Source organism: Pteropus medius, unplaced genomic scaffold (assembly GCF_902729225.1).
Source record: "Pteropus medius unplaced genomic scaffold, Ma_sr-lr_union100, whole genome shotgun sequence".
In the NCBI taxonomy this organism is placed as follows: domain Eukaryota; kingdom Metazoa; phylum Chordata; class Mammalia; order Chiroptera; family Pteropodidae; genus Pteropus; species Pteropus medius.
This window is the reverse complement of record NW_024349803.1, coordinates 4,717,495-4,734,512: the sequence shown is the minus strand read 5'-3', so window position 1 is coordinate 4,734,512 and position 17,018 is coordinate 4,717,495. Positions and strand designations below refer to the sequence as shown.

General features: G+C 39.4%; 1 protein-coding gene across 1 annotated transcript in view; it reads right to left on the bottom strand.

Annotated features, from left to right (window-relative positions):
• The window catches only part of COL6A6 (collagen type VI alpha 6 chain), a 117,310-nt gene that overhangs the window by 70,151 nt on the left and 30,141 nt on the right, over positions 1–17,018 (bottom strand). Inside the window, exons 7-11 of the mRNA XM_039837109.1 lie at positions 15,949–16,506; positions 12,409–12,984; positions 9,944–10,513; positions 2,362–2,705; positions 2,199–2,277 (exon numbers count right to left, since the gene is read on the bottom strand). Of these exons, the coding sequence (XP_039693043.1) occupies positions 2,199–2,277; positions 2,362–2,705; positions 9,944–10,513; positions 12,409–12,984; positions 15,949–16,506 (2,127 nt within the window). The remainder of the gene's footprint in view (positions 1–2,198; positions 2,278–2,361; positions 2,706–9,943; positions 10,514–12,408; positions 12,985–15,948; positions 16,507–17,018) is intronic.

Sequence of the window (17,018 nt, the reverse complement as noted above, 5' to 3'; positions counted from 1 at the left end):
AAAAGGAGTGGTGGGCAGGCTGGAAAAGGCAACGAGGAATGCCGAGTTCATCCATCAGAGTTCAACAATTAAGAGAAGGCATGATAATGGGTCGATTTACGAGGGGAAAATGTCTCAGATCTGACTGTAAGTTCCAGGAAATGTAAAAATTTAAGTGTTATGAGAATCATGGAATTGGTTTGCAGCAACTATGCATGTAACTTCTTTGTAACTGCTTTTCTCGGGATGGCGGCTTCAATTCTGCTTTTTTCAGACTCATCCAATAGAAGAGTTCTATAATTTTAAATACAGTGTCTTCAATTCCTAAAATGACTAAAGGAAGAAAAGACTTCAGAAAGTGGGAAGATTAATAGTCATTGAGTGAATTCTAGATTATTAGATCTTTAAAAATTCAGAAACTAATTCGAACCCAACCCACATGGATTAGTAGTTATAAAGCCACATCTACCATCAAGGATCCTCTTTCCTCTGGTCTCTTCTAATTCCACGGTAACTGTACAGTTGATACTTGTAAACTGTAGCAGTTTACATGGCTTTAAATTAGGGAGACTCTGCCAAGTCAATATATCATAGGGCCCAGCATCAACTGAAATTATGTGTATTTAAAAGTGGGAAGCAACAAATGTATATGACAAACAGAGATGCACAGACATGGACTGTGGATTAGTGGTTACCAGAGAGAAGGGGGATGTTGGAGGTAGATAGGAGTAAAAGGGGTCAAATATTTGCTAACAGAAGGAAATCTAACAAAGCAATATACATACGATGTATTATTGAATTGTATACTTGAAACCTATTAATTTCATTAGCCAAGGTCACCCCAATAAATTTACCACACACATACACAGTATAAAAAAAGGAAAAATAGGAAAAGCTGAAATTTAAAAAAAAGCCTACCCACCCAAACTAAGCACTCCAGGGTCTTGCTCATTAAAATTTCCACTATAGCTCATGAAAAAAAAAAGAGTGAAGACTTGATAAAGAGAAATCAGCTTTAGTAAATAACGGGCAAAATAAAAATCCTTACTCTCCAACCATATTTTCAGTGGACTTTGCAATTTGTTTAAAATTGGGGAGTAAAAACCAAACAGCGAAGATGAAATCCAGTCAGCCCTTCATAACTAACCTGGGAAGCAGATGTCTTAGGTTGGGTTCTCTAGAAACAGAATCGGAGATGATTTGGAGGCACACAGGTTAATGGAGGAAGCATGTTCAGAAGAAAGGGGTGAGAGCAGGAGCGGGCGGAGGAAGGAGCTGAGCAAGACAGTGTTTCAGCTTGAGTCTAGCTTCAGCCAGATATTGTGAGGAACTTGGAGCATAAATTGCACCACATGGTACCATTTTGAGGCAAAAGTCCAACTGTTCTCTATCTGCTGCCCAGGGATGGGATAGAGAGTAAACTCCCACATGAGGTGGCTCCCACTGACCAAGGGCAATTCCTCAAAGAAGGGAGACCTGTGAGCTGTTAGCAGCCAACACTAACAGCAGCTGGAGGATGGAGGAAATTGTCCAGAAGAGGGAGTCTGGGTGGGGCACCAATGGTGTTCGCTTACAAGAAAGTTTTCCTATTCTTAGTCAAACTAGAACATGTAGGTGCATTTCTTCCATCGATCCATGTTTTAGTAAGAACTGACAATAAGTCAGACTGGGCATTGGCTCTCAAAGCCAAAAGCCTGGTGCCAGAGCTTTAAACACTCAGACACTACAGTTGTTCCACCAGTGGTCTAAAGAATGAAATTGATTAGAAAGCCTCAAAACATAAGTAAACATGTCCAGCAATGCCTGCAACTCTGGAAACTTAAAAAATGTTAGAAGAAAATAATTCTACTTTCCCATTCCCTTAGTCAAGGAGAAATACACAGTTTACTTCTGTTGACACTAAAGCAACAATATTAGGTAATGTGAGGCAAGGGAGACAGGGACCCTTCTCCAGGAAAGCTTAGGAAGGAGAAATATAGTAATATGAGAGAAAGAATAGGACTTTGTATTCAGTGTTGGTTCATATACATAGGGCATAAAGAAAAATGTTAATGCCAAAATGTTCTTAGAGCTCATTTGCTCTGTCAAATGAATACAAAGTGGAAAGGTTGGCAAATTCAGGGGTATATGAGTGCCTGGAAACTTTAGAGCAAGAACTGAGATCTGTTATTATAAAGTTAATAAACACCCCTTTCCCACTCTTCCCCCATGCTCAATACCTTCTTTTCTAAGTTCATCAGATTTCTGTTCAAGTTTTTCAATGTCATCATCCAATCCATCTGAAAATAAGAGAGCCACCTAGGAAAGTATACAAAAAAGAAAAATGAGTAAAAAGGAGGTTATTGCAACCACAGACCAATAAATAAAATAAAACCAAGTTACCTTTCCACGAGCAGCTGATTTATTCTGAAACGCATCCCACAGTGAATTCAAGAAGTTTGCATTGAGAAAAGATGGTCCTTTAACTGTTACACCCTTCAAGCTGTTCAGTATGTTTTCACTGTAGATTTCAAACTTGGGGGAATATTTTTCCATGGCATTTGTCACTTGAAAAGCCACACTAACCTGAGTCTCTGTGCCCACCTCGCAGCTAACCCCACTGAGGGAGCTGATGGCACGTAAGATGTCTTGAAGGTAGGTTTCCACCCAAGACTGACCGTCAAGCAAAGCTTGCCCATTCTGCAGAGTTGAGATGTCAAATCCTACCACAACGTCCACAAAACAATCTAAGGTTCAAGGGGAAAAAATACCTTATTAGATTAATGGATCCCTTTATTTGAATTAAATGTAATGTCTGAATCAAGTTACAAAGTTGGAAAACCAGAAAGAACATGAGGGAATAATGGAACATGCTCAGAATCACTCTTTCATAACCTGTAAAAGTATAAGTATATAGTATTTCTTTTTAGCTAGTATAAAATCTAGATGACTCTCTAACAATAAAAGTTCTGAAAGATTTTACTGTGGCCATTGAAAAAGCTATGCTGAGTCATTTAAATAGCTAAAAAAGTATATTATGGCAATATTAATAGTCTAAAATAGGAAATTCATATGCTATTTATCAATTGGGGCACCAATAGCACCCACTTACAAGTTTTTCAACAAATATGAAATTATAAATATAAGGGATATAAAAACATTTGCATAGAGAAAGTCACTTAGAAAAAATAAATTACAAAGTAATGTTCTAAAATGATTTAGATGATTTATCTTTCTAAACATAATCTCTGATTCCTTTTTTAGTCTTCTAACATCCACTCAGAAAAGAAAGAGGCAAAAGACATATCGTCCAAGAGATTCTTTGAGATCTTATTTGGTTTAAGTCCTGCAAGTGAAGAAACTGGGAACCAAATTACCCATATTTAACTGTGTCAAAGATGGTGCTACATTCAGAGCTCAGCCACTCAGGAAGCCAAAGCCAAAGACATTTTGGGGTTCAAGAAATACTGAGAGAGGTATTGCATTCAAAATGCTTTACTCTTTTTCTTATTAACTCCAGAAACCTTTAAGCACTGGAGAAATACAAAGGACTTGACATTTTAAACTGAATCTCCTAAAGGAAAGATTACTAGAGAAGAATAAAGTCATGTGACATATAGACTTTTCTTTTAAGAACTTCTAGCTTGGGTAAAAACGTCAATCTTTTCTAGTTAATTCAACACATACAGATTGCTTGGAAATTAAGGGAAAAGTGTTTAATTTGCTTTGTTTACATAAGCAGTTTTTCAGATATTTGTTGTATTGACAAATGCTTGCCTCCACTATCTCCAGACACGCTAGTCAGTTAAACTTTTGCAAGTCTTTGAAACCAAAATGTTTTAATTCTTAAAACAAGAGCCAGTAACTTGATCCATTTTAGTGAGAAAAGAGTCAGGTGAGGGAAAATAAAAGCCTTCAAATTTCACAATGACATTGGAAGCAAATCGATGTTCTCAAGAAAAAAATCTGAAAGGTGGGTTTTCTTATTTTACTACACATACTTTACTGGGAAATCTCTTCTCCAATATTCAGAAAGGGGGATGAGAAGAAACTACTCAGAAAGAGCAGAATATGTCCTTTGCAAAATTCCTTTTGAATCTGTGTCCTTTCATTTATATCTCAAGATTAAAAATTCCACTCTTGGATGAACATTGTTTTAACCACTGAATAGAAAACCATTCAGTAACCAAGATATGTTATTGCCTTCAAGGAAAACAGCCTCTTGTATATATATATAAAAAAAATTGGCAGAAATAACAAAATGTCATTGAGTTATCCTGGGAACGGTCCCCTATACTTTAACATTTTGTCTAGATTACTGACAGTACAAATTCTAGTAAATAAATTCCTTCTATTTCTTTAACTAATTCAAATTGCCAACTAATTCCATAATAATGTGAGCAAAAGAAATAAATTTGGGGAGCAATTCCAGAGTTAGCTATGTATCCAAATAAATTAGAAAAACTAGGTCATACTAATCAAGTAGACTATCATGTAATGGCTTGCAAACTCTTCAGAGATACCTGCCCTCAAACTAGAAGCCTTTGAAGTTAATTAAGAGGCAGGGATGGTTTTGGAAGTGAGCTAGGGAGAAGAGTAAAATTGGATTTCTAAAGAGAAATGATGAAGGATTAAACTAGGATAGCAGGAGTAAGAAATGAAAAGGGGAAATAAATGCAAGGGAAATCAAGAAGGTAATGCATAGGACTGGCCATCCAGGGTGAAAAAAAAGGAGAAGTAAAACCAGCATTCTAAGCATTTGACGAGTTCTCACAAACAGCAGTGTGGAAGTTCAGTGTGGGGAGGTCTCTGAGTGGGAAGGCACAAAGTTGAGTGTTAGTCATGTACCAGTCATGAGTCTGTTCCTGCTAAATAACTTGGCAAATCTCTTAACATCTCCAGGCATTAATTTTCTTTTTTATAAAAGTGAAGAGATTATGTATTTCAAAATAAAAATACAAAAGAACAGAAAAGAATAGATTGGAATGACAATTACAATCTTACGGTTCCCTGCCAGACCCAAAAGCTGATTTTAATTATCCGACTTATAAAGAAAGTCCTTAGTTGGAGTTGCTGCAGATTCTCAGTGTTAAGAAATGCTGTCAGGAGGGTAGGGCATATTGAGGTTCGAAGACAAATTCTTGAGAAAATACTTTAAAGGAGAAAGTTGGGCTGTTGGCAATTAGCTAGGATAAAAGAAAAATTTGTTTAGGGCCTTTGAAAGAAGGGATATTTTAGATGGAAAGACAATGATCTAGAAAATCTAGTTAGGTACTGTAAAAGATCTAGTTTATATGCCTCTCAAATTTGCTTGTACCTCCTGTACCCCAACACACACCCAAGGTCTTGGTCATTTGTCCAATGGAGAACCTCAGCTGGCACCACTGTCTGGTTGCCCAACACTGTGGTGGTGGAGGGGCAGGTTTTGACATGGTCTTCATCATGCTCACTGCAGTAGGGCTGCAACGATTCTGGTGCCCTTGCCCAACCCAGCTGAACTCATGAAAAGTTATGGTTTCTTCCACCACCCCCAGCCACAGATATAATGCATGATGAGTTCTGTATCTGGTTTCTTCAAAGGGCAGGAGAATTAATTCTCCATAATATAAACTCTGACCAATGAGAGGCCATCGATGGGAAGGAACTGGCAGATTAATCCCTCCTATATTCCTCTGACAGACAAGACTATGCAGTGGTTCTCTACAGCTCCCTTGGTGACGTTCTGCATAACCAACATGTTATGCTTTCTCAAGAAGCTGTAGCTAGCTTGGTTACATCTTGTATTTTCCCTCCTTTCCTTTATCATTTCCCTTCCACTCACTCTGGCTTCCCTGGGATTTTATTCCCGCTAAAGTTTTAGCTCATAAAGTATTAGCACATAAACTTTGCTTTCAGTTCTGTTTCTAGAGAACTCAGTAAAGACAGGAACATACAGAGATCCTGGTCAAGGAAAGGTGGGGATGACCATCTAACTTTTTTCCCCTATATTTCCCACATTCCTTGAATCAAATCCCAAGGATGTCTCTTACCTCATCCTAATCAGGCTGACCTTTTGCTTAAGCTCTTTTTTGATTCATTTATCCATGATAATGCAAAAGATGAGAAGTATTCTTGATTATTTTGCTATCTAATCATGGCTCCATGCCAAAAAAGACAGGACTTCTATATCCTGAGAACTTCCTGGTCTCCTCTAGGTGGTCAGAATAGCCAGGTTCAAAGAAAAATCAGAAAAAATAAGCATGAATAAAGCTAAAAATGAAAACAGACTTTGGAGTTTAGTTGCATAGGGAAATTGGGCATATGCTGAACACAGAATTTAAAGATGGCTCTGAAATGTTGCTAAAATATTGAAGTTCTTAAACTAAGGAACACTTGGTAAATTGCCCTCCTGTTGAACTAACCTCATCACTCCACATATTTACATTTAAAAGACCACTTCAATATATACTCTGCAACACTCTGTGACAGTTACTAATACTGAACATTTACCATGTCCTTCCTATTCATAATCTCACTTATCCTTATGAAACAGACTAAGTAGAAACTCTTCTAAGATTCATTCTGCAGAAGAGTTTGTGACTGCTGTGACTTAGAGCAGTTTGCTCAAGGCCTCACAGTTATTACTGTGGATCTCACACTTGGAATCAGATCCAGGCTTGTCTGGAGTCCATATGCTGAACTACTTTATCTTGCCACTTCCTGGGTAGCCCGTAATGATAGGTCAGGTAGGTTACTAGCTCTGCTACTAGACTGTGACATTGGAAGTGACAGCTTAACAGCAAGTGGTTTCCTTAGGGAGTAGAAGCTTATGAAAACAATTTCAAGACACAAACCCATGACATCTTAATAAGTTTCAGATATAAATTGGTGTAGCACAGTATTTAGATACTATTTCTTTATAACATCAATATCAGATACTCTAGATATCAACTATATCAAGAAAAGAGACAGCTTAATTTAATAACAAAAAATGGGATGGAGTCATAGATCTAGACTTCAAGATTTGCTTAGTCTGTTACTTCCTGTAACATCTAGGCCAAGTTACCAATATTCCTTGAGCCCCAGTTTCCTTATTTATAAATGGGAATAAAAATACAAACCATTTAGGTTTGGGGGAGAATTTAATGAGATAAAACATTTCAAATGCTTAGAGCAGGGGTCCCCAACCCCCGGACCGTGGACCAGTACCCTTCAGTGGCCTGTTAGGAACCAGGCCGCACAGCAGGAGGTGAGCAGCAGGAGAGCAAGCTAAGCTTCATCTATATTTGCAGCCGCTCCCCAGCGCTAGCATCACTGCCTCAACTCCACCTCAGATCATCAGGCATTAGATTCTCATAGCACAGGTTCCTGGTGCCAGAAAGGTTGGGGGATGCTGGCTTAGAGCACCATGCTTGACCTTTCATAGATGCTCAAGAAATATTGATCCTTAGTCATTTCCCTCATATCTCCTTACAGATGACCTTTCTTTCACGTATATTAAATCATAGTATACAACTAGAGAAAAAGAGATGATTTAAACTTTATAAATGAGAAAATTAAGAAAGAATAGTGATGTCTCCAAAATTATGCATATTTTAATAAGAAGCAAAGCTAGAAGTACAGGCTGTAAGTCATGTTTTCTTTGAGCCACACCAAGCTACTGTCTGATTTCCTTGAGTTGGGAGTTTATAGTTTAAGAAGAACTGGCATCCTCTAATATATTTGTACATGCCTTTGAAGCTTTATCAGTGTTCATTCCAGCCTCATCAGTCCTTAGCTCACAGCTTGGCTACAAGGCCTCACATTCTTTCTTGCTGCAGTAATAACTTCAGGATTATCTTAATATAGAGCACTTTCCTCATTTATTTATTTATACATTCACTATTTCCTATAAAGATAACACATTCACTCTTTGGATCATATGCTCCTGGTTTTGACTTTCCACATGGTTTTCTTTTACTCTCTCAAGTACAGACCAGATAGTTCCAAGAAAATTTTCTTCCTAATCATTGGAAATGAGTATTTCATGTGAAATAGGAAATTAATGTAGAAGGTTTGGCTGAAGTCATCAGATATATTCCAAAGTATGGGGAGATCATGAAGCAGGATTTACAAAGACAATAGTCCCTGATTCAATTATGGGACCCTAAACTTTAGCCTCCACATCGGGTCTTATACAAAGTTTGAACCTGGGGTTTAGATGAACATTTTTGAAGAGAGTTGTTGATGTGCTATGAACTCTCCCACCACATGCACACATACACACAGACAAGGAAAGGAGGTAATTTCCTCTTTGAGTTGAGAGAGAAGAGCTTTAAGATCTCGGAGATGACACAAGCCTAGAAAGTCTAAAGAATGTGACACAGGGTGGCATGCCACTCTCTCTACAAAGGAGAGGTGGCCATGCTGGGTAACTTTCAGTGCGTATCAAGGAAATTGATATGTTATTGTTTCCCATGGAGCTACTGTGGCCACATGTAAGAAACAGCTCTTGTGGGCTCTTCTGATCTCCTTTCCAAGAAGGCTACCTGGAGGGCCAAGGAAATGGCAGTAGAATAAAGCTGCAGGCATTACCAGGTTCCCAGAGGCTGAGGAAGGCACGTAAGGGAATGTCTGGAATTGAGACATGCTTATCATCCTCAAGGGAACTATGGTGGAGAGGTCCCCTGACAAATGTTCTTTGGTTGGGGTAGAAATGCTGAAGGGCAGGAGGGGAAATCTTTGAAGGACCCAGGGATAGACCCAACTTTAGACATGGGCTACCATTGGAGAAAACCAATTTCTGACAAGTGCGATCAGGTAAGAACTTTCCCGTACCTCTTTAACTCTTCTCCCTTCCCCAGTCCATTCTGGAGAGGCCAGAAACCATGGTTAGCAAGAAGAGGGCAGGTCCTGGGAGAAGGGGGTAGAAGTGAGAGGTAGGAAACAACAAAATGCCAACCATCTCTTTGTGGCAGGTGAGCAGCCTGTGACAGGCTAGGAAAGCAGGGTAACCTTGAATGAAGTTTGAAGTTTTAATAGTTACACTGGGATGGACATATTAATCACCAAAAAGAGGTTCATTTATTACCTGAAAGTGACTAGGGGCAAGGGAAGAGCTGGCCCCCATGAATAAATTTAATGGATCAGTGGTAGACAAAAATGACTTTATAATTACATCCCAGGTGTCATGCTTATTCAAAGGAAAGTTTAAATATGCATTTTCTCATTTAATCTTTACACTGATCTTTTGAAGTAGGTGCTGTTATTGTTTACACTTTACTAATGAGAAAATTAAACTTATAAAAGAAATTTGTCCAAGAAACAATGGCTATTGAGCAGGGATTTGTCTCCAAAGCTACTTCTTTAACAACTGTGTAAGCTTTCCCTTCCCTGGTGAACATCCAGGGTTAGTGTCTACCATGGATAGTTAAACAGAACCACAGCTAACCTGTTGGGTACTTGTGCAAAAATAGAATAAGTTATCCCCCCTTCAAGATCTCCTTCCATGTATTGGAAAAAAATATATGTCAGAATGTGCTGATTTTAGAGAAGTTGCTTACTAACTTCTGCAGTAAAGTTTCATCATAAAGCTATAAACCTCTAAAGACATTCACTATAGACCTATGCTGCAGCATTTGGCAGCCCTGTAGACCTTATTGCCAGGCAACCAAAATCTGTCAAATAGTTTACTTCTTTGATGTATGTTCTCCGGCCTATGAAACCAATCAGATTGTAAATAAGGGACTTTTCTTCACACCTTCTGAAATCAAAGGATTTCCATTCACAAAGAGGTCATGCTTTCCCTGGAGACAGCGAGAAAAAAAAGACACAGGCTCTCAGATGCTGTTTCTCAACCCACAAGTCACAAAAAAAAATGCTTGATAACCATGAAAAGTTCAATTTGAAGTCCAAAGGTACAAATCTAAGTTCTCCCACCAGCCTCAGGGGACATAAATAGAGCTTGAGAAAAATGTCAGAGAAGACAGGGGAGAAATAAACATGAAGGACACATTTGAATACTTACTGCTCTCACCCCCCGAGGTACAGATGTTGCGAATTACCCTTTTCTTGATCTTACTCAGTTCATCAAAGTTATGAACTGAAAGTTTTTTATTTGCAGTCCCGGTGATCTGAATGAGCTGCTGGTCATCCACATCCCCGATGCCCACGGAGTAGATGTCGATACCTTTGTGTCTCAGGTCTTCAGCGGCCTGAGCCACCTCATCTTGGGACTGACCATCTGTGAGGACCAGCAATACCTGTGGGATACCTGCATTTATCCGGCTGCCCATGTCTGTCCGGAAGTAATGCCCCACTTGCCGGAGTGCAGCGCCAATGTGTGTGTTCCCAAAGATCTGCTGGATGTTTTCAATCTTAAATGATATCTCCTTTTTGCCTGTGAACGTTCCCAGTAGAAACTCTTCCTGGTAGGTATGGCTAAACTGGGCCACTCCTATCTGCGCTCTGTTGACACTAACATCAAAGTCTTGAACAACAGATGCCAAGAACGCTTTCATCTTCTTGAAGTCGTCTGGATGTATGCTACTTGAACCATCCATGAGGAAAACGAGATCTACGTTTTCGATTTTACAGTCTACGAAGAAGAGGAAAGGGAACAACATCATCAAAATCAGATTGTTATTCTATTTTTAACCCAGCCAGAGTAAATTAAATGTTTGCGGCTGTCTAGAAATGGTATTTTTGAGAGTGGTTTCTCTTATGCTACCCTGTGGTTCACATTAATTGGAAGAGAAATATAAACAATCAGTTCATGAAGGTGGCACTAGGCATGAACGACTCACACGTCCTTTTATGCTTCTCTTAGCTTTTCCGTTTGGTCTTATGCCATTTCCTTCCCAAGATGCCAGAGAACTGGGGGTAGTGCTACAGAGAATTTATTCTTACCTGCAATCTAGCCTTAACCCAATGACAGGAGAAAGCCAGAAAAAAAAACCACAAAATAACACACATCCATTTAGAGATTCAAACAAAGAGACAGATGGTCTGTAGTGCTTACTTGGCCACCATGGTTAGTTGAACCAGTAAGTACTTTCTGGTTTATTGAGTAATCAGAGTTCTAAAGTCATGCCTTCTGACCTATTTCCAGTCAGTTTTCAGTTTTCCTCTTTATCATCCCCCTTTCTGGTGCCTATAGGCAAAAATATCTACTTGAGAATAATATTTTTGAACAAACAATGGAGTACTGTTTAAAGATGCTTCCTTTGTATTAACACAGCAAATACAAAAGAAAAGAATATGAAAGACCACTGCCAGTGAATGAATTATGCTTAGCATATGCTCGTGTGTATCCCCTTAGCCTTCTGGTAAGCATTAATATCTCCCTGAATTCCCCAGAGATCTCACCACTGACCTAACTCCATTCTCAATTTAGCCTTGAAAAAGATTAAAGGTGTCTGAGAGTCCCAAAGTCAAGATAAGCAGGAAGAGATAAAAAGAAATATGATAAATAGATCCTTCGGGAATTGGTTAACTTATTAAATTCCTTTGTTTCAGATTCAAATGAAGGAAATAAACTACTTTTCCACCCAAGAACTCTCCATATTAAAATGCAATGTCAACATCTACGGTGAGTTTGAAAAGGATAGGTAGGATTTTAGGCATTGACCAACAGAAGGTAAGAGATTTTAGTTTTCAATAAGACTCATAAAAATTTTGTTAGTTTTGTGAAAGAACAAGATAGTAGTTGCAATCTAAGGAGGCAATGCATATGAAAACCAGAAAAGTTAACTTTAAAGAAGAATTGCACCAAGGTGTTGGAATCCTAGATTAATACCAATTCATTTAATAAAAATACTTAATATTTTTAGTATGATACATCTTAATAAAAATAAGGAATTTTAATAGACCACACTTTTCCTTTGAAATAGTATAAAATGGCAGCTGACTGAATAAGTGAACGAATACACACATACACACCTAAGTATGGCAATGTAATCCCCAGATGTCAAAATAGCATCCAGAGCAAAGAAGTCCTACTGTACTCTGGAAAAATCTAAGGCTGGAATAGAATGTTTATTATTGGGCTTCATGTTTTTAATGAGATTGTGCCATAATAGAAGGACCTAGGGACCTCCAGCCTAAAGGAGAGACAACTTGTTAGAAAAAAAAAAAATGGAATTTGATTTATGTAAAGAGCAGGAAAAAGAACCGGTGAGCAAAAATGACACTGTAAACAAATTCGTGTTCTAATACATAAAGCTTCCTCAAAAAATGGTGAATTCCCCATCATTAGAAGAATTTAGGCAGGAGTGAGTAGGAATGTTATAGAAGGTACTTTTCTTTAGGGAGGAGGCCGAATGCAATGTCCTTGAGGTCTTTCCACCCCTGAGATTCTGTAACAGGGGAAGTCCTGTGAACAGTTAGTACTCTTTCTCTCTTATTTGGAGAACTTGCTCCTGAGAGCTATTGCTTTCTCCCTCATTTGGACCTTTGCTGATAATTAAGAAAAACTTAATTGACAAACCTTACCTACTTGTGAAGAGTTACACACACTGGCTGACACGTCTGAAAATATCCCTTTCAGGCCTCCAAAAGTCTCCACGAAGAAGTACTTGTCACTCGACCCGGCAATGGCCAGCAACTCCACGAGGTTAGCATCAGCAATCCCCACAGCCAGGACAAGAATGCCTTTGTCCCGTAAGGCCTTGGCCGTGGCATTGAGCTTTTTTGCATCATGGGATTCTCCATCAGTGATCACAATGAGAACTTGGGGGACCCCCCGGTGCAGGCGGCTGCCCCGGGTTTCAGTGAACATGTAGTTTGAGAAGTCTAGTGCCTCGGCAGTGTATGTGTTGCCCCCTATGGGCCTCTGGTTCTGGAGCGCTGAAATCACCTCTGATTTTGAGTCAAGATCACCCAGATAAAACAGCACCTCTGGGTCATCAGCATACCTCAGAGCCCCAAACTGGACCCGATTCTTGCCAACATCGGCTTTTTTCACCAAGTCAATCATGAAGTCCTTCATGATATTATATTCATTTTCATCAATGCTGCCAGAGCTGTCAATTACAAACACTACATCTAAAACTTCAATCCTCTTGCATTCTAAAAGAGGAAGAGAAAGGAAAACCATGAGATTAGTTTTGGACATCATGAGAGACTCCCCTCCTCTCACCTACTTTCTAATTGCCACTGTGTCTTCGCCATGGTGTCAAGCTGTACATTAGAATGTCCATTCCTTAGATAACAGACACAATATACGTATATTTGTGATGCCAAGATGTAATAATATGCAAATAGGTGTGATTTTAGGAAAAGGCATATGTGAAGTGAAGCCTTCTGTGAGGGGTGGGAGGGGAGAAAGCTTCTGGACTAAAAAAAAAAATCACAGATCTGTGGAAATTTCCATATAAATGGGTCTCTCAACATGTGCTTTAATTTATACAAATTCGTGTATTTTTTTTTAAGCCACAGGGATCATGAGATTTTATTCTTAAAATAAACCTTGGGGAAATGACCAAATGAAAATGAATTTGGCAACACTGTATATTTTTCCATGGTTATATGATGCCTGAATTTTCAAGGTTACATTTTCTCCCTTTTTGACATTCTTGAAACATTATCTGTTTTCATTATTGGGCCTCATCATAGAAATAAGCCCTTTTCACACTTCGCCTAACTAAGCTGTCCCAGTGTGACGCTCCTATTAACTTTTTATTCCTTGGATCAATGCCATGGAAAAGTAAAGCAAGAAAGAGCCAATTAATACTTAACCTATGTGTATGTAGCACATTTTATCTAAAAGTGAAGAGTTCTAAACCCATCTCATTCATTCTGGGGAAGTGGAATTGTAAGATAGTTAATGATTTAGTCCTCATGTAGCACAATGTCTCTACATGCCTTACAAAGGTATGTTCCAAATGTTAACTCATCCATTCTGGAGAAATGGAGTTGTGAGCAAGTATTCCCCTCTCCCCCACCAGAGGCTCATTACATGTCCTTCTTTGGCCAGCACTTTCTTGCTATGTGGTAGGACTGTTGAAAATCTTTGGGCCAATATATTTACCCAAATGACTAGAAGCCATGTATACAGAGCCATAAACCAAATTTTCAAAAAAGGCTGTGTAAGATAATAGAAAACACATATTGGTCTTCGTCTGCATTTCCTGACGCAGAGTTCTTGAAACCCTTGTAATTTCCTGGATGATAGGAGTGCCTTTTGTTCTAATGAGATGAATGGCTCCTGGATGGCTCCTGGATGAGAGCTAGTCACCAGAAAGACCAAACCATGATTATAAGCTTGGAATTTTCAGCACCCCACCCTCATTTTCATGAGAAGGGGGAAGAGTTGCTAATGGATTAATAATTCATTGTGCCTATGTGATGAAGCTTCCATAAAGTCCCAAAAGTATGGGGTTCAGTGAGCTTCAAGGTGGGTGAATGCATGATGGTGCTGGGAGAGTAGAGAGTCCAGAGAGGGCCTGGAGGCTCCGTACCCGTCCCTCATAACTTTGCCTATACGACTCTTCCATGTGAATGTCTTCTTGTATCCTTTATCATATCTTTTAATAAACAATGTTCCTCGAGTTCTGTGAGCCACTCTAGCAAATTAATAGAACCCAAGGAGGGGATTGTTGGAACCTCCCTTCTATAGCAGGTTGGTCAGAAGCATAGGTGATAACCTGGGCTTGTGATGGGTGTCTGAAGTAGCGGTGGGGGCAGTTTTATGAGACTGAGTCCTTAACCTGTTGGGATCTGATGCTGTCTCTAGGTAGAGAGTGTCAGAGTTGAGTTGAATTCTCAGACACCATGCCGGTATCTGAGAGTTGCTCTTGGGTATGGGAAAAAATCTCCACACATTTGGTGACCAGAAATGAAGTGTGCTATGTGACTAGTAAAGGAGATAGGAAAGAAACACACAGTAGAAAAGAACTGGGTTTTTCCCTACACAGAAACAAAACAAAACAAAACAAAACAAAAATGGAATGTTTCCTGTACTGGCTGGTTTTGCAAAAGAAGAAACTATCTATGTTCCTTTGGCCTCCCCGGAGAGCCTGCCTGGATTACCCAGGAGACGGGGGCTTTAACTGCTCAGGGATGAGCACCCTTCAAAGAGTTCAGACTTGTTCTGGGTTGAATTACTGGGAAATACAATCCAGGTGTATTTCTCTTTCCACAAAACACACACTCACCAAACCTTCTAGGAGGAGTTGAATTGAACTGCTATTTGAATAACAAAACAATGTTTGTCCCTTCTCTCAAAACTCCATTAAGACCATCTCCTTCATAGATATTTTCCAGACTGATTCTGTCATCAGACCCTCTGGGTTACAGTATAAATCAGTTCCTTAAGTGTTTTCAAAAGTATTATCTCATTTTATACAAGTAAGGGTTTTTAAAAACTGTAAAATAAACTAACATGTATAGTGAATGTTAAGTCAAAGGGGAACAACCTTGTCCAGCAGGTTATGCCCCTCTCTGGCCTGCCTTGATAGCCCAAGGTTGTATGAGGCTGGGCTCCTCTCCTCAGGTGGAACGGACTCTGTGGTGTAATGTATGCTCTAGAGTTTCCCATGGGATCAAGCTGAAGCTAGATTCCAGCTAAGACCACCATGTTGCTTAGTTCCCACCCATGCCCTGTCCTGCTTTCCTCACTTCCCTTCTGAAAACACCTCCTCAATAAATCTCTTCCATAAGAATCTGACTCGGCTTCTGACTCTAGGGAAAACACCTCCTCAATAAATCTCTTCCATAAGAATCTGACTTGGCTTCTGACTCTAGACCTAGGATGATACTACTTTTTTTAAATGGAGGCCTTACCACTCTAGTGCTATTTGTCTACAAATAGGAAAGAATCTAAGCATACCAAACTTGTTCCTTACTGTTTAATTCAGCAGTTCTGTTGAGGAAAGTCATATATTATATGTAGGTCAAAAGTCACTAGGATAAACATTTCAATGAAACAAAAAGTTTAGGATGTTCAGATAGTAGTCTATTTAATTCAAAAATAATAACTGGCATGCACACATGGTGTCTGGATAGCCCCATAATGGGTATAGCCCCGCCTACCTTCACGTGGGCTGCATATTCCAAAAACAAGATCATCTTCAATGCGCTGCAGAATGTCAAAATTCTCAACATAAAAAACCATCTCTGGCCTTCCGCTGATCTCCTCCAGCTGGGTGACATTGGAGCCGAACACCCCCACGGAATAGATAATTATACCTTCTTGCCGAAGAGCTACTGCTGGGTCCTTGACTACATCATGAGCTTCACCATCCGTGATGAGGATGAGAAACTTCCTGACATTGGGCCGGGCCCCCTTGGCGGGGCTGAAGTACTGAGACACAAAGGTCAGGGCAGCACCAGTCCACGTGGTTTCTCCAATGTGAGCCATTTGGTCTATCGCACCTAAAATTTCACTTTGGGATATGTATTTGTTGAGCTGAAACTCTTCCTTATTGATGTCGCTGAACTGGACTACACCAATTTGCACCCGATCTGCCCCAATCTGAGATTTGCTCACCAGGTTTTTCATAAATGTTTTCATTTTGATGAAGTTTTCACTTCCTATACTGCCAGAACTATCCACCAGAAACATAATGTCAGCTTTCATCTCTCTGCAGGCTGCATGGGAGAAAGCAAGATGTTTACTCAAGTTGGCTTCATGTAAAAGAAAAATATTAAGAGTGAACAGGAAAATCCAAAACACACATAATACTATATTGAAGTTAACCATGTACTTGGTAAAGACTGTTGCAGGTAAATAAAGCATCGGAGGCAATAAAAGTGAGACGATTCTGTTATTTAGTAATTTGCTTTAATATTTAACTCAGGGTTCCTCAACCTCAGCACTACTAGGACATTTTGGGCCAGATCATTTTTATTGGGGAGGGCAGTCCATGCATTGTAGGATATACTACAGAATGTTCAACAGTCTGACCTCTTTCTGTTAGACGCCAGTGTCACTCCCTTAGTTACGACAACTGAAAATGTCTCTAGACATTGCCAAGTGTCCCTTGAGGGGACAAACTCTCCCCTGGTTGGAAACTACAGATATAGCTCAAAGATTTCATAAAAGTTTTCCTAAAAAGCAATTTAAATAAACCTGAAGAACTCCTTAAAATCAGAAATCATGT